The sequence below is a fragment of the Amia ocellicauda genome, chromosome 18 (genome assembly GCF_036373705.1).
Source record: "Amia ocellicauda isolate fAmiCal2 chromosome 18, fAmiCal2.hap1, whole genome shotgun sequence".
In the NCBI taxonomy this organism is placed as follows: domain Eukaryota; kingdom Metazoa; phylum Chordata; class Actinopteri; order Amiiformes; family Amiidae; genus Amia; species Amia ocellicauda.
In genome coordinates, this window is record NC_089867.1 from 26,455,672 (window position 1) to 26,482,720 (window position 27,049).

General features: G+C 44.4%; 1 protein-coding gene across 1 annotated transcript; it reads right to left on the reverse strand.

Moving 5' to 3' along the window:
• Positions 1-1,049: 1,049 nt before the first annotated feature.
• Positions 1,050-26,005, reverse strand: wnt4 (wingless-type MMTV integration site family, member 4). The gene is made up of 5 exons (XM_066690759.1): positions 25,384-26,005; positions 6,934-7,169; positions 4,572-4,703; positions 3,106-3,248; positions 1,050-2,356 (listed from the first exon to the last, which is right to left on the reverse strand). Exons 1-5 carry the CDS (start codon positions 25,458-25,460, stop codon positions 1,889-1,891), a joined length of 1,056 nt encoding a protein of 351 aa, XP_066546856.1. The 5' UTR covers positions 25,461-26,005; the 3' UTR covers positions 1,050-1,888.
• Positions 26,006-27,049: the final 1,044 nt, after the last annotated feature.

The window sequence follows — 27,049 nt, forward strand, 5'->3', positions numbered from 1 at the left end:
AATTACGAGAAACACACACAAAATTAAACTGACAAGCGGAGATGTACACAAAAACTGGCTGGCAATTAATCACTACGAGTTAGTGAAAGCACAGAATTGCGCAAGGTAATCGCCGGGTGTCGAGCCCCCAATAGGAAGCCTACATGAGGAGAATGATTATCTGCTGGTACACACTTAGTGTGATCCAGAGTTCGCCACAGGCTTTTATCCAGTGACACACAGAGATGAGGAGAAGAGTTGTTGTGAAGACAGCAGAGCAGTCAACACACAACAGGACCTTGGATTGACATCTCAGCTTCAGGACAGCGGAACAGCAAGGCCTTAAACTGGGAAACTCCTGTTTTTATTCTGAAGGACTGAACTGGAACTTAGTTTCTCACCGTTAAAGTGCCTGAATTGATCATTGATTGATGTTTAAGGTTCTCAGCAGAAACAGCGTCAACATCCAACCAGACAAAGCAGGAAACACTTGGGAAAAAACATGAATGACAGAAAATGCTGAGAAAACAAACCAATCCATTAACAGTCCACTGTCGGGATTCAAAATACGAGATACGAAGAAACATGACAAGGATTGTTCATTGGTTTGTTTTTTGACACATCATATATTTCAATTGAACATACATTCATACGTAATATAGTCCTCTTCAGTGTATATTTTTTTATTATCTTTAAACCGATCTATTTGTTTGTCTCAAAATAGCATAACGGAAGCATTTACTATAGAAAGCTCGGAATTACGGTCTTTGTACATCATAAATAATTCAGTCACTCCTGTCCACATGAATGGAATAATAGGAATAATAATAGAAACATAATAATCATGAGAAAACAAAAAAAACACAGGGGATTTATCGGTGGTATGTGCACTTGGAATCGGGAAAGTGCTTATGTTATCGTGCACAGACTTTCTGCTCCAACAGGCCCCACGCTGACCGCCAATCCTCAGAAATAAAAAGGGGGAACAATCCACAACAAACAATGCTTTTGTTGCCTCAATTCTAACATTCACACATCCACATCCACTAATTCAATTCAGATCTAAACCGGTCAGTACATTTATTTTATTAAATTTTATTTTAACTGAAACCAACTGCACTGGAGTTGCGGTTGAACTGATGCAGTCGTCTAGAATTCCATGCCATTGGAAAAAAACAACAACAACAGTTTATGTCTGAATATCATGTCCTTGGTTTGTTTGCTGTCTTTTCTTGTGTGGTAGATAGTCGGGAAGAGAAACTCCCATCTAGTGCGGAAGACTAAATATTCTGTACATTGTCAGTATGCGCTTGTATAGTTGAGCAGCACGTCGCTATACACAGAAACAATGGCCACATACGCCTCGAACACATTGTAGGTCTTCTGAAGAATAAACAACACGAAATGTACACCCGGACCGAAAATGTACTTATTGTCACAAGTCTGTCCTCTATGTTTTTGTCTTTTGTCCCTTTGTGTCCATCCCTCCGAATGGGTCCCGAAAGCAGCATCAGTAACAGAGATAAGAACCGCTCCTCATAACCCTCGGCCACTCCCACAATCCCTCCTCTCACGGAGCCACAGTACCTCAGGTTTCTCTCTCGATGTCACAATAAATAAAATTAAAAAAAAAGAAAGGAAATGAAACAACAACAACAAAGCGACCAAAAACAAAACAAACAAACAAACAAAAAAAAATCCTTTGGGACTCTTTTTTTCCTCCTTTTTAAATTAGAAAATATATATTTGCGTTTTTCTCCTCCTCTCCTCGTCTTTTCTAGTTTGATCTGGAATCTTCTTGCCGTTTCCCGGTCCATTTGCGTTTTTGTTGTTGCTCCTCTTTTTGTCTTTTCCCCAGTTCTGCTCACATTGATGGTCCCCCCTCCCTTCCCGCCCCCCCGCACACGGATCACCGGCAGGTGTGCATCTCCACCAGTTTCCGGCACTGTTTGCACTTGACGTAGCAGCACCAGTGGAACTTGCAGCTGCACCTGTCCACCACCTCCACCTCCTCGGTGTGGAAGCCCCGGCCGCAGCACATGAGCTCGCAGCCGTCGATGGCCTTGGAGGTCTTGTTGCAGTGGCGCCCAGCCGTGCCCAGCACCCCGTTCTTCAGGTCGTGGTCGCAGAAGTCCGGGCTGGAGTCCAAGTAGACCAGATCCTCGTCCGTGTGGGGCTTGAACTGCGAGTTCTTGGGCACCAGCACTTTGGTTGTGCCGATCTTGCGCTGCTCCACCTCCGTGGCCCCGTCGAACTTCTCCTTCAGCACCCCGCCCACCCTGCGGAAGGTGGGCATGGCCTTCCAGCAGGTCCGTACCTCACAGGAGCCCGACACGCCGTGGCACTTGCACTCCACACGCATGTTGCTCAGGATGGCCTGGGGGGAGAGGGAGACAACACGTTAAAGCCACAGTTCTCACAGGTGCTTAAACACGAAGAACACACACTCTTCACTTCAACGCACTGATAGTTGACTGACGTTGGGTGTTTGCATTTTACAAAACAAAACGTGCAAGAGAAAAGAAAACTGGGAAGCACTAAATTTAGTGTTTGTGTTTGTTTGTTTTATAAATAAAATACACACAATACAGTGTGAAGTATTAATATATTTTTATTTTCAAACGCATTGTGAGTTAGCTGTACATTTTTTCGTATATGTTATTTGTGCCATCTTTTGAAAAGAGGCGATTGTAAAACCTACAAAAAGCTCAAGGGTTAAACAGGGAACGGAGGCCACAACATTTCAAGCAACATTTCTCCAATGTATCCACTTGCTGTAAACGAACTGTTAGTTGAGTAAATCCAAGCAGCTGCGCTCACTTGTTCATATGTCTAACAGCCACATTGAAGAAAAATAAATAAAAATATTGTTATGGAGAATACAGTGTGCAGGATTTTTTTTTCTAATTAACTTTACTTTTTTGTGTGTGTAAAACCTGCACATCTACAATTAAGAAAATAAAAACTGTAAAGGAGCCATTTATTTTTCCTCCTTTATTGTGTACCCTTTGAAAGGAGTTGATCTATTGTGACTCAAAACAGCCGACCCTTAGAACTATTAGAACTCGGCACCACAAGTCTTAAATAAGACTTAAGGAAACACTCCTTCATTGTAATTTCCTTTACCTTCCTCCCGGCTTCGTTATTGTGGAGGTTCATTAGCGCTCGACTGGAAGACGACCCTTTACTCCTCTCCCTCACGTCGACGAAGGACTGCGAGAACGCCACCCCGTAAGCGATGTTGTCTGAGCAGCCCGACCACTGGAACCCTGAGAGAGAACAACACAGGGGGACGCGTTGAGAACCTCCGGCATGGTGAACATTTCCTCCATCACAATCATGGCTGTGGACAATGAAAGGTATCTCGCCATGCTGGGGGGACAACAGACACTGAAGACACCACCAGGACAAGGAAACTGGTAGACGCCAGATAAAATGATTCTGTGAATGTTAGCATATTACTGTAACAATATTCATAACATCTAAGCTCCAGTGGATGTTTGAGTTCTGACTGCCTTTTACTCTTCTATCCATATCTGAACCTTCCCCCCCAGGTGTAAGTAAGGGAAGAGTAGTCTCTGCGTTAAGAAACAATGCTGACTGCTTTATGTTTCCAGTGGTGAGGAAGTTAGAGACCCCCATCCTCAGCCTCCCGCCCTCCACACACACACTGCTCGGCGATCGCTAGGATACCGTTTAGCCACATTCTCATGTAATAATTCTGGAATGTGGAGGGAAGTAAATAACCGTAATTAATTTTAAAAATGAGTGTTTACAGCTGAAGCTGGCTCACTTTAAAGCATTTTTTTAAAACATCAGCCGTTTTTGGGGGGGTAGCGAAACGGGAACTCCCCTTTACTGGAGGATGCGTCTCTCGAGTGCCCACTGGGCTGAAAGAAACCTCTGTAGACAAAGGGTGGCGGGTGTGTGAAACCAACCACTGCTTTTGTCTGTTCTTGTACACTGGAAAACAGTGAATCAACATGAATTGAAACTGTAAACACTGGGATGGAGGATTGTGGACTAGTGTAATTACTGCACTATTTAACAATGTTTAAATTATCCTTATTGACTGCAGCTAAGGAGTCTCTTCTTGCATTTCGATTTGAATCCATTCAGACAGTCATGATGCCTCGCCACGTTACACAGGGCAGCCCGGACACAGGGAAAACACAGCTGCCACACAACACACAGCACAACAGACAACGCACAACCTCACCGCCACGTCTGATGTGTCAGGGGCTGTGTGTCGCCCCGGGGCTGATGCAGCCGGCAGGGATGTACAGTATGAGGTGTGTGGGGAAGAGGTGGCTACTTTATTATTCCCTGAACTGGGCCAAATCTGTCCCTGGAAACCATTTCATTAAGAGCATAAGACAGTGTCCAACTGAGAGGAAGCCATTCGCCCCATCGTGCTGGTTTGGTGTCCATTAATAACTAAGTGATCAAGGATCCTATCCAGTCTGTTTTTGAATGTTCCCAAATTGTCTCTTCAGCCAAATCGCTGGGGAGTTTGTTCAGATTGTGGCGACTAGACCAAATTAGACCAGTTAATAGGCCTTGTGTTTGGTGGGGGGGTCCGGCGTTCGTACCCTCTGGGCTGACCCCGTGCACGGTGCGGTCACAGCCGCACTTCTCCAGCTCTCCGCTGCTGCAGGCCCGGGTTACTGCGAACGCCACACCGGCCGAGGAGATGGCGTATACGAAGGCGGCCTCCCGAGTGCCTGCAGGGAACAGAATCACAGTATGAAGCCACAAAACAACAGACAGCAAAGTAATCTAGTGTAATATAATGTAATTTAGTCTGATCTGATGCCACTGCAGTAAGAAAACAAAACAGACAGCAATATAAATCTACGCGCATTGGAGTCCAAAAAACACTGGACTGTAACTGTAAGGTCACTGCAGTAAAAAACAATAGACGTGTTAGACTGAAACCAGTTCTGGGCTGTTGTCATGAATCGCTGGCCCTGGGGACTTTTCAGGGCATTTCATTCAAGTAGTGCTAGTTTCAAAGAGCGCATGCTTCTTTTTAATAGTTTATTAATAGTTTTAATAACATCTTTAATAAGATCGGCTTCTGCAGGTCACGGCGCATCCTGGACCATTTTTAGACGGATAGAAAGGGGGTTGATTGGTAAATGTAATGAAGATAAATGTTTCTTTCACTATAAAGATATCGGTGTTTGCATAATTCTAACGTGTGTGATTTATAGTGAATAGGTTGTGTGGAGATGTTATTGCACACAGTTTGTGCAGAACCTCTTGCCCAGAATGCAGATACAGTAAGAGATACAGTAAGAGACACATTTCACACAATCGATTAACTTGAATGAAATGAAGGTGAAGTTGAACCCCGATTTCATCTGGTGCCAACAATGCTGGAACTTTAAAACAATTTAATGTAAGAGATTTCTGCACACTGAGTGTTGCAAAGTGCCAGTGCTTTGCAGTCAGACTGTTGCTAAATGATTTAAATCATTTTGAAATGTTCCCGTCACACAGTGAAATCAAAGCATTCTGTCAATATAACGCAGCGCAGGGCTTGTCTAAAGTGCCAGCCGCCCTCGTCTGCGTGTGGTTTTCTCCAGGGTCGGCGCTTCTGTTAGAATCCTCACTAGGGCTTCCAAAGTCAGGACAACTGTGTGAAATCAAATCTCTGTTTGTACTGCTGCCATTGAGTGACACATGCAGTCACTTCCATTGTGCACTGATTTGTTCCTGATTGTTGGTGTCTTCCCCACACAGACAGATCTCTCTCATTCCAGAGAGGCCGGGATCACAGGAGCTCCAGCAGGGGGTATCCTCGTCCTGCTTCTCTCACCACTCACAGGCAGCAGAGCCCTGCAGAGCCCCTCTGTCCAGACAGGATTATGACCTGTCTTTCATATACCTGTTTGAAAGCAGACACACTGTGGATTTGGGGCCGTGTCTGGGAATCCGACGGGCCTCGAGGGGCTGCTGATAAGTCCGATTCCTCAGACTGCACTCAGGGCTGGCTGTTCTACCTGCCTGTCCGAGAGGCCGTGCTGGGGATTTAATTTACCTTTTGCCACATTGAAGCTGAACCGACACAAAAAGGTTGCAGTTTCTCGCCTGAGGGACAGCGGTGTGCCTCTATGACTCTCCGGAGACTGGCTTTCCTTGTACATGAAACGCGTTGTATTTGTGTTACTGTAACCCTTGCAAGTCGAGTTGATAATAGCGTCAGCCACATTAATGAATATACACAAAAAAATTACTGCACCTCGAAGACAGTGTCCAAAAAACCCTATATAAGCCAGAAACTTAGATGTGTACAATGTTTTTGTTTGCCCTACAGTGTGTTGAGCTAATTTGGGATTCATGACTCAAGTGAAAAAAACACACATGAATATTTTAGAAAGTAAATGTTCAGGAAAGGAAATAGAATTTGTTGACTAGAAAAAGGCAAAACCGAATACAAAAAATAACGGTATGGGCTTTAAACTGACTTCAGAGCACTCATAACTATGTATTTTTCTATAAAAAGGATCGCCACGTCAAGGAATGTAAGTCAGTTTGTCTAAAGCTATTATTTTTAGCACGGCACTCATGTGCAGAGACTTGACAGACCAGACCAGCTGAAGTTCGGTTTCAGTCGGCAGGGCAAAGACAGGGGGGATTCAAGTTAATCAATGGGGAAATGCAGGGATCAGGGGTTTAACTGTGGGATCAAAGCCCAGCCCTGGTACTTCTAATAAACGATTCCCTCGGAACGCAAAATAAAATAAGCAAACGCATAATTCCACGTATACAGTGTGTCTTGATGTCACCACCTCAAACAGGCAACGTGGCACTGACCTGCACCTCACCCCCACCCCCCCACCCCGACAGGGCACGGGTTGGGGGGTGCAGCCAAGTCCCAAAGAGAGCCAAAGAGGATAACAGGGAGGGAGCGCCACTGAGGAAAGGGGGTGGGGTGGCGGCTCTTACCTTGGGTGACCACCTTTCCGAAGACGGGCAGCGTCTCCAGGGTGGAACAGTTCCACCGCCGGTTCCTGAACTGGTGCTGGCACTCGTCGATGGCCAGCTGGGCGCCCCGACGCACCGAGTCCATCACCTCCACATTGCGTTTGCAGATCTGCACCTGGCGCTGAATCAGGCCCTTCAGCTTCTCGCACGTCTCTTCCTCCGAGATGCTGCCCACCGACGACAGCTTGGCCAGGTACCTGCAGCGGGACACGGATGGCAGCGTCACAAACACAGTGGTGTTCAGTTCATTTGGACAGAGAGGCAGTGGACAGGCAGTACGTTGGCCGGGGCAGGAAGGACAGACTCTCCACCTTGAATCTACTATCGCCAAGAGATCCAGTGTCTCTATTCTCCTCTTTCAATGATTTACCCCACTGTCTCTGTGCGTTCCTGTTTCTTACGTGCCTCTCGAAGGCACTGAAACGCACAAATACATGTCACAATCTCTGTACCTGCAAAATAGACCATTATTATTATCCGTAGGAGAAGCAGCAGTAATATAAATGCACGGGACACCGGATCCTATTTTATTTAATAAGAGTTTCAGATTGCGTAGTCTGTGGGGGCAGAAAGTCAGGTGTGAGATATATAGAAATAGAAACCTTCAGTTCAGAGATAGCAGGGATAATGCGGAGTGTCGACGAGATACGGAGAAGTTGAACTGGATTAGCATAATCAGCTCTGGGTCAGAGGTCAGGGTCTCTCCTCGGTCTGAGCCAGACCTCCGAATTATCTGCCCTCCCTCCCTCTGTCAGCGGCCCGGCCACTTCACCGCACCTGACAAAAATAGACTGCTTTCTCTTTTTTTCTTTTCTTGTTCTTTTTGGAGCGATCAAAGACAGACAGAGGGGGCGTCCTGGCTTTTCCCTGGATTGTGTAGTTGTCAAGAAGGGTGTCTGACAAGTTTGTCTAACTGTTGCTTTATCGAGAAAAAAATAAATAACATAGAGGCGGTGAGGCTGAAGCGATCTGAGACAATTGTAGGAATTTCAGTTTGGGCAGGAACAAAAGGTGGAAGGGAGTTGGTTCAAGGGATTGGGGTTACGATTAAATTTAAATCATAGTTTTCTTCATTTTTTTTTGACGTTTTGGAATTGTATTTCTGTAATACTCCTTGTACCGTATTTAATTTAGTGACGTTTCCCCTCTCGTTAGCAGTCGAAGCACAGAACGATTCAGACAAATAAATCAAACCCAATCCATCCTGTGAAATAGACTTGCCGTATCCTACGTGGGGGTTTACCTTTCATCCCGGTCTGTCACAGTCCCCATGCCCCCGAGAACAATGTGTGTTTTATCTAGACGATCAATACTGACTTTTGAAACAGCCACCCCCTCTCTCAAGATGTCCCTGTTCCTCACATTATTTGCTCTGGTTTCTTTATGACAACAAAGGCAGAAACACTCGTTGCACTGAAAAATGTGTTGTAATAATCTTCAACCTTCTCCTCATCCTGGGAACAAGATGCTGTTTGGTTTTAGTTTTTTTTAAGTCATGATGGAAACAAGGTCATGCGTGTTTTAAATAATCTCTAAACATTTGGTAAGTGTTTCTCACAGTCGTGGGATACACAAGGTAGGCAGTCTACTCCCTATACTTCAGGTTCTCTTTAGTCAGACAACATGCCAACGTCTAGGAATATAGCAGCACATTTAACTGTAAGATCCATAGTGGTACCACAAAAAGGCTTACAACCAAACAATTAGTCGTGTAGTCAACTGAGTAAGTTCCAGGGATTTGATTTCACTTCTCTTCCTGAGCAGGTTTAGGACTATGGCTATATGGACAGCCATCATTACTTTGAACATGATATGTCGGGAACATGAACACTGCAGGTGCTAGCAATGGTCAGACATGTTGGTGACGAACACACATGCTGCTCTGAGATCCTGTAACATGTCAGTCATAAACAGGACAGTGGCATGACTAAACCGGAGTATCCTGCTGAGGAGACAACTGGATCTGCCTTCAAACTAAAGAGGACACAAACTACTTATGTACAACATATCCTTTATTTCTGGTGGAAAAGGCCTAGAAAGTTCCTGCATTACAAACCACCGACACCAAAGCCGTTCACAAGAAGCAGCAAAACTAAATAAAAGAAAACCTGGATTGAATGACGTCGCTGTACTAGATGGTCATGGTAAACCTCTCCACTATGAGCTTGATATCTCCTTATGAAAGCAAAGGCACAGTTTTGTTCCTCTGCCCCTGTCTGGGACTCTTCGAGAGCTTTGCAGCGGCTTGCTCTTCAGGACGGTGTTTTTTCTGTCCTTCTAACAGTCTCCTAATCGCTCAGCTGAGGAAGTCTCTGTCTCTGTCTCTGTGTCTGTGACTGCCGATAACATAGACACCCCCCGGTCACACGGTCACCGCTCCAAATCCCTGCGCAGATAACCTTGACCTGCCCCGTTCAGCAAGATCCTTGAAGAAGTCATTCGCTCCAGCACTGGCCGCGATCTGCGATATATCTGAGGCCGGGACCTGGGGCAGCTCCACTTCAGCACATTGCTATGTCCCCCCTTTGAAGAGGCTAATCCGATGGGATTGTGGTTGTGTCATGCAGAGCGCAGATGAGTGAGGAGAGAATATGGGAAAGCAAGCTGTGCAAACATTTCTGTCACAAATTATATGTACAATGTTGGTCAACATTAACATCGTTAACAGTTTAGATATAACAAAGAGTTGCAGGCTCTCTAGGTCCAGGCAAACCAATAGAAATGCCAAAGGTGATCATGAAAATGTGTTATTAAAAATATATATATATATATATATATATGTTTATGGTCTCTGATATGCCCTACGATGGAGTCCAAACACTGGAGTCATGACCCCGTTTGGCACAAAGAAATGGGATCTCTCATTCAATGTGATTATTGGTTTATTCTGTTTTTCTTTCTTAACCTAAAATAAAGATGAGTTCAAATGGTTTTGAATGCCTTACACTGAAAGTACAGCAGCATTAACATGCATTGCAGTGCAACGCTGGTGACGCGTGAATGGCGATCTTGACCGCGCAGCATTTTGGGGTCAGGTCTACGTGCCAGTGTTTACATGGTCTATGATCTCTTAATATGCACTCATCTTCGGCCGGGACCTCAACAATAATCATCTCTACCACTGCCCTGGAAGAAGTCTGACAGAGTTCAGCAAGTCCGGCCCCCTTTCTGCAGCAAATTGCAAAATAATGTGGAAAAACAAACACCCATAGACTTAAGAAATGCCATATGTTCATAGGCGGGCAATTAATTACATTCCACAATTGCTTTTTCTCAGTTATGTGGAATTTCACAACAGGCAAGACTGAAAAAGTATGACTCAAAACTCGGCAATTTCATTCGGAGGTTAGACAAAGAAGGCAAAAGGTATACAAAGGTGACAGGAACAAATGGCATTCTTCTACTTGAAAGAGCAAGTGAAATATTTGCAGGAAGATGAATCGTTAAGGTGAAAGACTTGTGAAAACCCGACGCTAAGTAACCCAACACTATATACTTACATACATATCTCTCTCTATATATAAATATTACATAATACTAAGTGAATACGGTATATTCAAATGTATGTGGACGCTTCTCTGATAACACGTTGCATCCTGATGAGTCACAAATAGACGAGTTTCCACGGCATTGTGCTTTCCTCCTTCAATGGCACCTGTCTCTCATCTGCTCAACCTTTGAACATCGCAGGTGTGACAGATGCAGGTAGGTCAATTCCACCTCCCGTTATTTGCTGAATGTGCTAATCCACCACTTAATATCAGTTGTATGGAATGCATTTTTGTAAATAAGTGACTTGAAGGCATCTCATTTGCATCTGATTTAGCACAATTAATACTACTAATAATATATATATATATATATATGTATTTTTTCATTTGTATTTACATTTAAGTGCATGTGATCCCCAGTCTGTATCACAGAACATTTAGAGTAAGAAAATACACAGGAAAGTATCAGAAGAAATGTGACTGAACACAGAGACCCCCGCAACCTATGATTAGCAGGATGTGAGACATCACTCACAGCGACAAGAGTGACAACAACACAACACAATCTAAAGCCCTTTAATTCCAGCACCGGCGGAGAGCACCGTGTGACAGAACCCCGTCCATAATTACATAGGGAATCGCTGCCTAATTACCCCTCAGCAAAGACTGTGCGTCAAGAATGGGTAAATACCAATTTAGATGCCAAAACTGTCAGCGCTATCCTTTTCATAATCGGGTATTGTGTGATTTTAGACTGGAATTAGGGAGATGTCTCCAAAATGGATTACTGACAGAGAAAGAAGTTAACAGACATGGACAGTGTGGTATTAAACATGTTCGCTGTTATGGTGGGCTGCCACAGGTGGGTCTGCTTCCCTTGAAACACACAGGTCTGCTGTGGCTCCATCCAGTCTTTTTCAGTCGAGCTGTAGGATAACGTAGAAGTGCAGTGTGTGTCACCAGCTACTGCTGAGACTTCGGCTTATATATAACTACTACTTTATAGTGAACTAGAAACGTCCAGGGAATCACAACCTACCACCGCTGCACTTCCCCTATCTGCCCGCATACTACTGACTGAGAAGACTTGATTCAAGTCTTCAAAATCATGAACAGCACCGACCACATCAAACCAGAGGAGCTTTTCCAGATCAGCAGGGACACACGCACCCGGGACACAAATGGAAATTGGGCTCCAAGGCATTCAAGACAGAAAACAGGAGACACTTCTTCACACAGAGAGGCGTCACAATCTGAACAAACTCCCCAGCGATGTGGCTGAAGAGACAATTTGGGAACATTCAAAAACAGACTGGATAGGATCCTTGATCACTTAGTTATTAATGGACACCAAACGAGCACGAATGTAATGGTCTCTCACGATCGTAGGGTTTCGGTTGCTTGCTCACTGTGAACGCCAGTGACAGGATCTGAGAGTGATCTGCGCACAGGAGAGGATGTTGTGGAAGACTGAGCACATTCCACTAACGATGGGAAAACTATTACAGTAATTTGCTTTCTCTGTAAATCCTCTGTTTCAAAAGCTACGGAGTTCTGAAGAAAGGCTTATTTCAACACTTACTTAAACCCCCACTGGCGTGTCTGGATGTGCCCGCGCTCGGGAGCTCGTGGGTGGGTACGGGCGAGCCGTGCACCTGTACCGGAGCTCAGCGTGAGTCTGGCGCTCGTGTCCGGACCACAGCCCGGTGTGCCAGTCGGGGAACTGGGTTAAAAAGTCCTGTGGTATTCAATACAGTACAGCTGACCTTTGGGTTCGAATATCAGCGTCTGGGTGAAATCCATGGGAAGCTGCACCACACAGCACAACAGACATCTGGTTCCTTTACAAGAGGGGGGAATCAAGAATACAGATCTGTCTGAGATCTGTCCCTGCAACATGTACTCAAAATAAGATAACTTTGGAATATCAAGCAGCTGGAGTTGGCTTACTTTGGCAGCTAATAGTAGAACCTGACCTCGACCAACCTCCTCTGCGATGGGAGTCTTATCTGGGCCGCTTATTAACATGCATCACACTTGCAAACACTGATGAATACAGTTCTTATATAATTTTACAATCCCAAAGACTGGGCTTGATTCCAGACATAAATCAGAGTAAACTGACCCAAACTTTCAAGGGAGAAAAGAAAACGGAGGTAGAGAAACAGGTATGCAAAGGTTAAGATATATTTCAGTTGTTACACTAAATACACCCATAAATGGACTAGAGGGATTTGAAAACATTAATAGGATTTTCAGCATGTCATACTTAGTACCAATTTAAAAACCAAGATCTGCAGTCAGCCTTTACGCACACTATAAATAACATATATCTAGCCTGCTGCTTTATTTCCTGAGATGCACAAGCATTGCTGTATTGAAAAGACAAGCGTCCCTCTGCACTCTGCACCCATTTAAATGAGTTCACTCCCCAGCACGCCTCGACACTTCACAGCTTACAACTGGCTTTTCACCTACTAAGAGCAAACAACGCTGCTGTGTGGGGTAAGGCCTCCTGCAAATAAAAGATAATCACATAGAAATATATCAGCAAACGACAGGGTTAAGTGCAATCATTTTCTCCTTTTTCTACTTATATAACCGAGACTGTCAGGACAACTCCAAAGAGGAATGTCATTCTCCATTTAAAGCTCAATTATTGAAAGTTATCCCATTAAAAAGATAACCTACCAGACAGAATCGTGACTAACAGTTGTCAGAGTCCCATTTTAATTTGGCCGTTCCTGTGCAAAATGAGGAAGGTGACGTGTATATGTTTAGTTTGATAAGTAAAAAGATACTGCTGAAGAAAATCATATAACAGGGTGTCTGAGTTCCTTTACCTCTAAATGTGTTTAATCTAATTTAATCTGTGTCCTAAAATAGGTCAATACATCACTGCAGACCCCCACTATAAGCTGTAGTCATCTTTTTTGGGGATCAGTCTGCGTTTTATGATGATGTAAAATGAAGTGAAACGCTGTGATTTTCAGGCCCATATTTACATTAAATCTAAAGCCAAACTCGTATGGCTCCATATTGAGGTCAGATTACAGTAGTTCAGTGCCCATTGCCTGAGCGAGAGAAAAGCATTAGAATCCGGCAGCCATAGGTGCAGACACAACTATGCGCTGTACTAATACAGCTGCCGGTCTTCGGGTATCTATGCTGTTGAAAGTGTTATCAGAATATAAACAAGCCCTGGCCGCTGTATAAATATTCTCCGCCTGACAAGTGCATCGCTGAGAAGGAATCTCGCTCGACTCGCTATCAGCAGCCCGGCTAACCTTGTTATTGGCTCCTTGCACAGTTTATACTTCACCTCCTAGAGCAACACGGGAAAGGCTAAGCTCAAGATACCTTCCTCTTACAGCAGGGTGTGAGTCTTTTAGCATATCCCACGGATTCTGTCAGAGTCAAGAAGTCAGGGTTCTGGAAACTTGTATTCCTTTTTCCAATACAAGCGAATTATAAAACTCACATGTTACCAATACCGTTAGTTTGCGTTAGTATACAAAGCAAACTGGTGAAGTAAGTGCCTTCAAGCAAGACAATATCCTACATACAGGACAGCCACCTAAGGGATCACAGTAAACCAAATCAGAGCTCCAAGCTTTCATTTTACCTTTACTACAACTGTGAGGGACTTACATACAAACACAGCAGATAACATTCACTTGACAGATGTACATATATGTGCTGAAAACATAAATCCCAATTTAACAATTGCGCTTCCCTTGGCTCATGTTTGAGATTATTAGTCAATCTGCTGATTACTATTGCTCCAAAGCACCAGGTTATCTCTGATCCACTAGATGTCACTCTTTTCCCAGTTTCCTTAGTTTTGCAAAGCCCAAACTTTGCTTTTAACCTACTACACTATACTGATCAAATTAAGCTTTACCTCAGGTGTAAACCATACATATACAGATTGTCATGCTGGACGCATTGCAAGAAGAACAGTTCAGAGAAAGACATGAGAGATTAAAAAGACCAGGATGACCATTTGGATGATGGGAAGATGTACATCACAACAAGTGGAAACAGGAGGAGACCTTTATCCTTATAGATACACAACATAAATCAAAAGCATTTTACAGGACCAACAACAACAACAAAAAACATTGATTTCTCACCTAACAAGATGCTTGTTAGAGGAAAAAATATGATTTTTGAGTGCATGTCAGAGTCTGGAGACAAACTGCATCCACACGGCTGAAGATCAAGAGGAAACTGCAGGCCCTCAGGTCAACACCACACTTGGACATCCTGCGTGTGGGGAACCGTTCCTTCTCTTTCGACAGCGACATGACAAATCACAACCCAGAGAAACACAGATGACTCACAGGCTGTCATCACTGCCCACCGACACCAGCCCTCCTGTACTGTCCAAGACAAAGAGATTGGGACCGAGAAACCGATTTATCTTTGCAACTTTCACACTTTAAACAAACAAAAAGTATTTCCTGTTTTTCAGAAGTCGTTGACATTATTGAAGTATAGCCCAGATGCAGCTAAAAGTTTTACAATGCAGTGGCAATTTGATCTGCCGAAGGACTCCTCTGGTTTACAGAGTGTTTTCCGAGGCATGCGTATAGTTTGGGTCACGTAGTTGCTCTCCAACGAGTTATCAGCAAGATATGCCTTTGTTAAATCATAAAGAAACTTCTGTGTTCACAGGCTTTCGTTGTTTTTACAAGTTAGTCATTGTACAGGTTAGTCTTGACCTTTTTCCCACCGATATACCATACAAGCTTAGTGTTTGGTAACCTCAACGCATCACCAGTCGAATGTACAAAATCATCATGAGGTTTTAAAGTACGTGAGGGGAACGACCCCCAGTCTGGCGTCACTCTTGCTCCACGCCCAGCCCAGCAGACACACCCTCACACACACACACTATCATAAATATCTGATGAGCTTCCTTTCACGGACGCCAGGAGCTCGCTTCACCCACACCCACGCTCCCTCGCAGTTAAAATATTGAGCACAACATCCCTCCCAAAGTTGAGTCCTTGGTAACATCTGTAAATCATCCACCATCAAATTGCTGCTCCTTATAAATGCACTTATACCCCTATCCCCTTTCTACCAGACAGGTAAAGTCAGATACCTTACTTTCACTTGGAACATCACTGTGAATGTATCTCAATGAGGGGGATGCCGGAGAGGCCGAATGTCACATTTCATACATGCGCCCATCCCAGAGAGTTTCCTATGCGTGAGGCGGGTTCACGAGTCCGTCTCCATCCAGAGACGGGAGCCAGCTGTGAGGTATAGACAAGGGGAGGAGGGAAGAGCAGCCGAAAGAACGGGAGGTGGGAGGGTCAGGTATGTTTACATAACTTTTGCTTGACCCAGTTTGGCTGGCCGTGTCCGACTCTGCTTCCCGAAATATCATGATTTGGAGAACATGTATAAAAGGCAGGACAATGCACCTGAATCTGTGAGAGTGAATCCTCGTCTACAGACTGAACTCCGACTCAACTCCACTGCAGCAATACGAAATGCATGATGGATCCCCTCCTCTCCTGCCTGAGCCTCCCCACAGAATATTCCCTGAGCTCGTAGTAAACCAGAAAAAAAGTGTAAACTTTTCAGATACATAACAGAATCTACTGTTGGAAATAAAATCTAGTTCCAACAAGTATCTTCAGCAGACTGACTGAGTTTAAAAGCCCAGATGTGCATCAGCTTTAACTTGCATCCAGCCAGTCAAATCAGCTTTTCTGACCTTTGCAGTAGAAGCATAGAAGTCCTCCATTCATTTCTCATGGCACATGTATGTATGCTTCCTGTCAAGCATGTTCTCAATGAGACAAACTACGGACAAAACTGATGGTGAAAAGTACTTCAAAATGTCTATCTTTATTTCTGTTTGCTATTCAGGAGTACCATACTTCTGCGCCCAATATTATTATGACAAGTGCATCACATACTCCGCCGCTGTAGAGCTGTGTCTCAGTATTTTCCCCATAAAAGAAGTTACTTTTAATACAAATATCTCTGATACCGGAGACACAGGAGAAACTGACTGCACTGCTAGATGTCTCTTATTGCCAGTCTAATTCCATATTTCAAAGGTCAACCAGTGTAGTCTGGCCCAAAATAAAAGTAGCGAATAAACAATGAACCTCCACATGTTTAAAACGCATCACTGCTCCAACCGTTGATGGCTTTGATCGGCAGGCAGGTTGAGGCACAGACAGACATATTGGGGGGGAGAGACAAGATAGCAGCAATTAAAAGCGTTACAGCTTCCTAGTGTAGGAGGCACGTGAAAGAGAGGGGGGCGCCTTATTTTAAGCCAAAAATTAACTCAGTCAACCGCTTCGCAGGCACCAGGCGGCACATAAAAATAACGCAGAGTGGCAAAGCAGCAATAAAACCCTATAAAATTAGTCTCCCGCTTGTATTTTAATCCAGCGTTCAGGGAGCCAAGATAGCAGAGGGCCGTGCTGTTGGGCTGACTGGCAGCGCTGTGCAGAGGAGGGCTTTACACACGCAGCGTGCAGGGTGTGTGTGTGCGTGTTTGTGTCTGTGGGGGTTAGCACATGTCATACGAGCCCTCCCAGTGAGACCTGGAGGACCCTTCCCACTTCCCACTCTTTTCCCCTTGACAGTATCCATGAAGAATAACATCCCCCAGGACTTCTGCACTTTGTGTTCAAGAGCGTTGGACTGAAACCCAGAGTCCTTGTTTACCAGACTGGGTTGTGTGCCGTCCGTTGCAGCTTGTCTGTTCTCTCTGGTTGGCTCTGCACAACTCATTTACTGGAGTGTGGATGGCAGATGTGCAAAATGTAAAATCGCCTGGGAAAAAAGCATCAGAGAAATTAATAACTAAACAGCCCCCAAAAAAGTGATCTGGTCAAATCCCTCCCTACCTCTGCATCCGCTCCCATAAACCTATCCTAAGTCATTGATTTGGTCAAATACAATATAAACAACAGAACTGTATAAAATAACCACCTGCTCACCTAACGTCCTGATGCCCGGCCTGCACGCTCACACCTGACCTACTTCCACATCACTTTCATGGCCAAAATCCAGCTCCGCCCGGATCCGACTCTGGCTGATTAAAGGTCTCGGGCAGGTACCTCTGTCTGCGGCCCGACCTGCGGTTCTCACTCACACCCTCCTCCGGTGCGCTGTCAAAACTCCACACAGAGAAGGTGCTGACAGGAAGTCACCGAGCCTCTCTCGCTGTGATTTAGAAAGAGATTTATTGCCTGACAGACAACATGACTAATGCTTGTCAGATTCATTTGAAGACAGTGGCATTATATAAACCTGACTGTGCTAATTACTATACCGCAAAAGGATGCCATATTTATCATGTTTGATGTTTCAATTTTAATAAATTCCACAAGAGAGTTTGTATTCGGTCTAGTCACTTGACTGCTGAACTTGACCGAAAAAGGTGTTTGACTTCAAATTACAACAGGAAAGCAGAACAACACACAAAACCAAAACACACTTGTGTACACCTTTAACTGGGCCCTCCCCAGTCTGTGTAGGAGCGATGGAAACCTGAGCTGGAACAATCTGCTACGAATGGGGAGTCTTATTTCACAGACACCTCCGCAGGCTCGGGCACAAACACAGTTGGGGAAAATGACCATCATGCAGAACTCAGATGTTCTAGTTCCGAGACAGATTCCTTTTCATCGAACACTGGCCTCGTAAACTGTCGAGCGCTGACACAGAGTTTAAACCGGAGAGGAGAAAACGGACCAGAAAAATGTGACCATAATTACCAAAGACACAGCCTGACGCTTACCCAAGACTTGTTTTTATAAGCGGCTGTAATTATCTACGCGAGACATTTGCACTACATCTCAATGCCCGTCTGATGGGGGGATGATTGCCAGAGTCTCCTGCTCTCTCCGCCGTGGCGATCAGCCAAACCAACACTTACTTTAAACCCACTGGTCAAAGATTCGCACTCGGACATTTTCATTTCTCGCTGGACGGATTCTCTCAGTTTACAGGGGTCTCTGCGCTTTATATGATCTCTCTGTCCCTGTGCACCGTGTCCACCTGCTGCCTGCTATCTGTCCACTCAGCTGTTTGTACCGAAGCCTGGGTCTGACTTTGATCTTTCACCACAGTACAGACACTGTCAGATTATACATTCATGTTCAAACACTTATGCAAGTTATTTTTGGTAAATATATGTTTTGTTTTCCACTTTCAACATTGTTTTACTGTGGTTTAAACAGTTTATAGTGTGGGTTTACCATTCCTTCACTGCATTTCACTGCACTGGACTATGGGAAAAGCATGACATAACAGACAATATGTTTGTAAAGCCCGTTAACTGCAGGACAATATAGTTTTCTCCGGGTCCAGTGTGGTGAAACACGGTGAAGACACATCGAAACCACAGGAAATGACTCGCACTGTGGACAGACCGATGTAAAATCATATTATAAGCACAAAACCCTGACGAGCAATGGCCCGTCTACACTATGGATAGGCTGCTGTAGCAGTCAGTCTTTACACAATCAAACCTAGATTTTGCCAGGTCATGATTGTGCGGTTTGGGGACAACTGGTTAGTATCTTGGCTCTGCTGCAGCTACCTCTGTGACTGAACACGCTTAACCCCTTCCAGTCCAGAAGGGCCAGAGTCCACCCGGTTGTGAGGCTCTGTCTAAATCGCCGCTCGCTTTAACGTGGGAAATGCTACAATGGTTTCAAATATAAATATATATGAATCGTTCAATTTGGGGGCATGAAGAACTCATTTGGCACAAGAACCAGAGCACTGGGGACAAGTTGGTCAATAGTTTGCCTGCAACAGGACTGAGGAGGCTGCTGTGGCAATGTCCCTGGGGCGGTGTCGAGAGGAATGTCTGGTTTACCACACGGGCAATCAGGAAGTACGCGCACTTAAGCTTCTCTCGTTTTCATTAAAAACTGAGGCATTTTACATACATGTGCCATTTAATGGGTTCCCGAGTCATAAAAAAGGAAAACACGCGTCTCTTGCTCGAGTTGTAGAAGAATTTTAAGTTGAGTAAACCATAATCACCTAAGTCTGATAATTACATATGAATATAAACAATCTATATCATTAAACACTGTGTGGTTTCTCCAAAAGGGGAGGAAAAACAAAACACATGTCTTTGCTTTAGTTTGAGTATTTTAAGTTTATAACTTGAGGATGGGAAAAGCTGCTTTTTGGGGAAATATGTGAACCCATCGTGCACGTGGTTCGGACCAATTCAGATTGTATTCCGGACAGAATGTGATGTTTCCAATCTCCCAGTGGTTTAGACACCCTTGCAAAGGCTCAGCAAACAGGATTCAAACTTAGTTATGCAAGATTTGAGCAAGAAAGTATTTCAGTCCAGCTAAACACAGGGGGACGGGAGCCAGACGGCGTGGTTTCTGCCCGTAGTCTGGCAGGAGAGGGTGCGATGCACACAGCTCTCACAGCCGAGCCTGGAGGCAATCACACGATATTGGACTATGGAGATCGAATCCTGATGTTTGTCATTTCAGTGTTTAGTTGAAACGTGCAGAAACAACACATTTTTTAAACAGGAGAGTAAACATAAAACCCATAAGAATGCAGACTCCTAAAGCAGAGCAGTTTGAGCCATTTTCTCTTACACACCAAGTGATGAATGTGTGGGGCTCGTTACCCTATGCTGAGTAACTTTGGGTCGATAGTTATAAAGACTTCAAGTGTACATCTCTTCTGCATCAGAGTAGACTTTGTATATGAGTCTGCAACGCAGGAACAGCGAAGTGGATCACATAGTTCTGCAAACCGCCGTGTTCCCTCCAGTGAAGTTTGTAATTGGGAGAGTTCATTTTAATGCATGATTTATTAAAAGAACACAACTACAACAATTCCTCGAGCCAAGATCCCTGAGCAGACATTTAATCGGTAACACAATGAAGTCGACCTTAAAAGTAAATATATAAACTGCTTTACACTAAGTTGGATTTGAGTAAACATCTATTGCCTGAGTACACACATAAAAAGACTAGAGATAAAGATATAAATACAGAGCTAGATAAACAACAAAACCAGTCTGAAAATAATCAGAGGGGAGGCATTTAGAGCACTAGCTCTTGCTGCGACTGTTGTTTAGCCATCACACATATTTTAACAGGAGGAAAGATTATCCACTAAAGTGGGAATCACAGGAAACAGGTAAAGCGGATGGGACAGCATGACTAACCCAATTAAAAGCACAAAGCCGGTGGCAGCTACAGGATGTGTTCTAGATGTAGGCCGATCTTCAAAAAGCCAGCAGAAGCGAATCATATGTATTTTGGCATGCGTCTCCGTACCAGCAGACATGTATTTACATTTATTGAAGGAGTAATTGAGTCTATAAATTCTGGGTTGATAATTAGCAGGTAAGTCTGAATAAGGCCCGAGGGCTGCAAAACAACCGCGCTGGGAGAGAGGGACGATTGTCCTGCGTTAACGGCCTGGTGGCAGCGGCTCAGTCTTCTCCAAAACCTTCATTTCTCAACTCAACTGGACCGACGGCTCGTGGATTAATGGGTAACTGCGACAGGCCAAAACAATCTGATTTAAACAGAACCGAAAGGTAGCGCAGGCTGCCGATTTCATAACACATAAGCATTCAGGTTTATTTACATTTGCAAAACCACACTCTGCTGGCAAAAACGCAGTTACACACGCACGGCCCTTCACAGCCACCTCTGCTGGCGCGTGTGCCAGCCCCTCGCCGGAGACAGATGTTTCAAGAGCAGCCAATACACAACAATAAGACACTGCCAGCCCCCACTCCTTTCCGCATTCTCTCACACACACAAGAGCTGTTATCTATATTATAACCGAGGATGATTAGTAAGAAGTAGAAATACTTGACGACTCATATCCGTACCTTTACTACAAGCAGATCAGAAGCACTTGTGTTTCATCGTGTGGAATTATCAAAAGCAACAAGTATTTAAAGGTGTTCAATACATACAACTGTCTAACAGCTGATAATAAAAAGTTCTAAAAAAACATTTAACTCACTGGTGATGCCGAGATCGTGTAGTTACTTTCCTTTTACTGGTCACAAAGCTTAGACCTTATGTGGAATGAAATGTATTTCATGCATTCATTTATTTCTGATTTATTTAAACGGGATGTTCTGCATTTTCCTCCGCAGCACCTGCTGTTCCTGCTGAACTGACAAGTCTCTCAGCCTGTGAAGCGGACGGGAGCTCGGGGCTGACAGTGAACACAGAGGGTTCAGAGAACAGGAAACCACATAACACAGGGCGGGTTGAACGTCCCTGAGCTCCAACTGCAGACGATACAAAGCGTTCAGAGAGGCACTGCACACAGTGGGTGCTCAGGGACTTCTGACTGCCTCTGTGGGATTCAGAGGCATGTGCTGCGATCGTGCTTCCCCTGAACGCTTTCTCCCGATCACTAGCAGGAGTCTTTAGTTCCCTTATTGATTTTCACTGGTACAGTAAGTTATCATGGCATTAAACAATCAAGGTAAAGAAATAGTGAAAATGGTGAACAGAAAATGTATACTGTTTGTCAAAGGTAAACACTACCCACTTGAACAGACAGGTGAACACGGTGACAGATGAGAGGTGAAGCACAGTTACACCAGGTAGAAAACAGGTCTTCTGAAGCCCAGCTCTCAGCTGGGATCAAAGTTAAAGAAAACCCTTTCAAACACACTGAGAGTTGTATGTTATACTAGATATTAGCTGACACTGAAACTGCTTTCCTGTGATGCTCACTGTAAACGTGTGCTTTTATACAATTAAATGTCGATTGACTGATTGATTGATTGAAGGAAACTGATTAAGTCTGCAGTCTTACTCCCATGATCTAAATGAACATTCAAACAAGAATGGTAGAATTAAATTCGCTTAAATTAACAAACCTGGCTGAACGAAGCAATCCCACTTCTCTAGTAAAATCTTTAAAACAAAAAAAGGGCTTCCATTATAAATATATTTGAACTATTCTTAGTATTAGTATTAGTATAAGCATTAGTATTTCACAGAATTAATCAGCAAAGCCCGGCTTTTGGATGAACCTAATGGACCAGATGCTATATATTTCAAATCATTGCGAGCTTTTCAAATGCCATGAACAAAAGCATAGTCCATGTAACTGATTTTGATAAACGTGTTTTGACGGCATGGATGATTTACTGTAACAGATTTACTACAATGTGTTTCTTTCGGTAGGGGACACATCTGTACGTTGCAAGTGACTGGATCCCATGGAGGGGACAGGAGAATTATAGACCGTTGGAAACAAGTGACACACAGCCGCCGGTGTTCAAAATGTGTGTCAGTATAAAATTATATCTCAGAATATGAAAACCACCCTTCTCCCTGTCTGCACTGTCTGTACAATCTCTCACTGTAACATATTCTCTCTTTCACGGTCTGCATACCTGTTGCTATACCTGGTTACAGTGAAGACACGTCCTTGTTGCACACCCGTCCCAGGCCTGCTCTGAGCGTGTAGATGCGCATGTGTGCTGCTGGGTGTCAGACGCGTCTCAGGTCACCTTTCAAACACGAGTCAGAGCTGACAATACATTACACTTCAGCTAGGATACTCTCGGAGACTTCTACAAAGCATGCCCTTACACCATTAGTAATAGTGTAGAAAAAAACAACCATGTAATTTTTTTTTTTTCAGTCAGTCCACAATAAAATTAATGCATATATTACGGATTAAATCCCACTATTAATCACTGGTTCCATTTTTGTTTTCAAATCTGATGCACACTCTGAATATCGATTCGTCTTTCTTATTGATCAAAGCCATTAAATGCATATTTTAGTATTGAAAATAAACAGGCAATGCTAGTGTGTGATAAATGAAACACATTCATGTTGTTACCGTGCTCAGTCTGCAGCCGCCTGCGTGTGGATGCATATAAACTGCGCGCAGTCGTTTGTTAGATAATGTATGCCTGTTGCTTTAGCTTTAATTCTCTTAATGCACAATCCAACACCAACAATCATTTGCATTTATTCTGTATGTTATTACTAAAAGTGGAGCAAACTTTGCCTCACATACAAAATATGAATTGATACCGACGTTTGAGTGATCCAGAATAAGCTGCCCGTTAGGAGAAAGGAGGGAAAACACCTTCGGGTAAGAGCCGACAATTGCTGTATGTAAAAAACACGTTTCATTTAGTTTCATGTGTGCAGCTGGCGATCATTGCAGTCGTCCTTCCAAAAACACAAATACAATAATTTCCTATTAATAGCCGACACACTTTCCCAGGCAATGCACAGCGGCACCGAGCCGCATCCCCGTCTGTTCGCTCACAAATACTACAGACATGGAGTTCATTCAAGCAAGTTACAATACCTGATCATAATTCACAATGTATTACCTTTTTAAATATAAAAGCCGACATTGTATCCTGCCAATATGACATTACAGATTTGTTTCACAACAGACTCCCACTGAACCTAAACCAATGAATCAAACACATTAGTATTTTATAGCGCCCTTCGTGGGTAAAGACAGCGCGTCCAGCGCAAGTGCTGTGGGCGGCAGATTGTTAGAGGAGGAAACACATCGCTGGGGACTGTTGTTGCAGTAAAGATGACGAGCGATGGCAGTAATATGCTCTGTGCTCCGTGTGACACAATGAAGCTTTACTGCAAAGGTGCAAAAGCACACTTGTCACCCTCATAAGTATTCATAAACTAACGTATGACATCAAATAAACGTTAAACACATTGGCACGGTAACAATCTATAAATCCATAGTTTGTTATGTTTTATTTCTCAAAGCTAAAATAATCCTCCTCTGAAACACAGACACGCAGCGCTTACAAACGACTTCAATAATGCAGAAATCAAGCGACCTGCACCTGGCATTACAGGCGACACACCGGATCCGTCCGTGTTACACGTGATGCAAACAGCAGCCCCGATGCATATTTTAAAAAATAATATAACCAGTTTTTCAGTGTTTTACGGTTTCTTTGAAGCGCTGGTCTCGGTACAGTATGCGTCTCTCTGGCAGAAAAATCATATTTGCAGTGTAGTTCCCCCCCGGGTGTGAAACGAGCCTCCACACGTCTCGCCTCAATCACCACACCTTCATAGGAGATCACAACACGACTAAGAACAGAAAACACCTCCAACGGGCTGGCAAGGGTTTACTGCGAAATGCATCGGAAAAGGGAAAAGTTGGAAAATGACCCCGAAAACCCAATGTAAGTAATGACATGGAAATGGAAAGGCATCTTGTCACGCCAATTATAATTATTGGATTGGGCTACCTGTCAGAGAGTCACTTCCATTCTATTCCGATATTACACCGCAATGCAAACTTCTCTGCTTCCCTGCCGCTCACTAAACAGTCCTCGACAACACAAAAATGCCGCTTTAGATATGTGGGCAGAAGTGAAAATAAACACAGAAGTTGTGCAATATTTTACAAAAATGCAGACCCCCCCCCACACCACGCACGCACATGTGAAGGCAAAATATCCCCCCAAAATCCAGCTGCGCCGAGCGGAGAAAAGTGCGCGTAATCCCGAGGCAGACACCCAACCCATAACAGCGAGATGAAGCGAGGAGCCGAGGCAGCACTTCGCCTGCGCTTTCAGACGTCACACAGGCACTGTGCAGGTATGTAACATGCCTATTGCACTGTGAGGGACCATGCAATGTACTAGCCAATGTCTGTATTACATATAACAAGAACAGCAGCAGCAACGCCACTAATAATAATAGTAATAACAGGACTGTGTGCACTAGAAAGTTAATAAGTGAAACGAGCTGGTTAATTTGTAACGAGTTTAGGAAGGTAAAACAAACAAACAGAAACAACCAGTTGGCAACACCGAGGAAAACATGCAATCGCTCCCAGCCGGAGCCCGCATCGACCGCACGGCAGGGACAGCGTCGCGCAGCGGGGGACTTACAGCCAGTTGCTGGCGTGCGCGGAGAACAGGGCGAGGAAGAGCATCAGCAGAGACCTGAGCGCACCCGCCGAGGTCATCTTGAGCCGGGCAGCACGGCGGGCAGCGGGGCGGCGTGGGCTGCGGGGCGAGTCCCGGTGGACGGAGGGCGCAGACCGGTGGATCCTTCTCCAGCGCAGTTAATCCATCACCAGGCATCCGCTTGAGAAGTCACAGTCCTGCCACTGCCGAAGGTGTCCTGACCTCTTATCATAAATCAGCCCCCGACACCTAGGGACACCCCGCCAGCTCCAAATCCGGCACTGGCTAATGCTGTTGTACCAGCGATGTGTCTGATCTGTCAAGGGGCTATCAGATGAGCATGCATTGGGCTGGTTAATCCTTTTCTTTGACTCTGCTGCGTCCTGTTCAGCTCTCTCCTGCGCTAGTTAGCCTCGTCCCTGTGGCCATGTCTCCCTCGGGGCGCTGGGCTGCGTGGCTCGGGTTTGCCGTGGCTGTTGGTGGACTCTGGTGGAGGCTGGGCTGTGTGGTGGCTGATGCCCTCAGAGATGCAGCTCCGTGGAGGATCTGAAAGTGACTGCGGGGTTCAGTGAGTCCTGGCGGGTGTAGGAGGGGCGGCGCGACGCGGAGGGGAGGTTTGGATGTGGAAATATGGAGATAAAGGCGGGTTCACAACTCACTACCAAGACGCGTCTATACTTTTAAAGCCCAAGCGAGCTCTGGGCTTTTTAAAAGTCATCCCGGGAGGATGTCCCAGCAGTTATTCACCCTGAGGTACAGTTTTTGCAGTTCATTTCGACCTTTTTTGCTTTCTTGCGCTGCTGTATTCATATAGAAACCTTCCCCGTCCGGCTCAGATACGCACACCTTCCACCCACTTTTTGCTTTTCGTGATTAATAATCATCATCATCAGAAGAAGAATGACAAAATGATAATAAAGCAACTAGGCTATGTGTTGTAATATAATTATACAGTCCATTACCTAAAGAGAATAATACAATAAACGAGGGAAATTAAATATCTGTCTGCTCAAATAAATATATCCTAATTCTTATTCTTGTAGAGCAATGATAAATAACTGTACAGTACCTAACTGGAATGCATTTTGCCAACATGAAATGCTTTGTATTTTCCCCAGTGAGTTGCAGTTTTGAGCACCAGATTATTGTTTTCTTGAGCTTCCAGCCTTGATTGTGGATCTAAACTGAAACCCTGCCCTGTGCGCTGCCTGATCACAGAGCAGGCTGGCCTTCATCACAGAAATCCCACATGCAGACAGAGACCCCCTAAGCTGAGCCCTGCACTTGCTGTAAAGGGTACCCTGTTGGACAAAAGGATGTTGGCTAATCAGCAATATTTCTCATTAATGCTCATTTACAGGCTGCAGAGGAAGCCTTACATAGCTATTCCAATTAGGCCAGAAACAAGCAAATGAAACAGATAATACTCTCAACATAAAAAAAGCCCTTCTATTTTGTTTTCACTGCAGTCAAAACAGAATTGTTCCAAGAGCTGACCTCTGACAGGACGTTTTACACCATCATGGCCATCAAGAGAAAGTGTCATGGGTTTTATTGGCAGATGCCAACAATAAAAACACGTTGTGCCAGGCACCTGATGTGCAATAGGAACATTGCTACAATACAAACTCCCTCTATTCTAATTGGG

Excerpts from the sequence above, each read along its gene's own strand:
- wnt4 (XM_066690759.1), bottom strand. The coding sequence starts at position 25,460 with ATGACCTCGGCGGGTGCGCTCAGGTCTCTGCTGATGCTCTTCCTCGCC. Across the intron at positions 7,170-25,383 it reads GCGCACGCCAGCAACTGGCT|GTACCTGGCCAAGCTGTCGT; the intron begins GTAAGTCCCCCG and ends GTCCCGCTGCAG. Across the intron at positions 2,357-3,105 it reads ATAACGAAGCCGGGAGGAAG|GCCATCCTGAGCAACATGCG; the intron begins GTAAAGGAAATT and ends CTCTCCCCCCAG.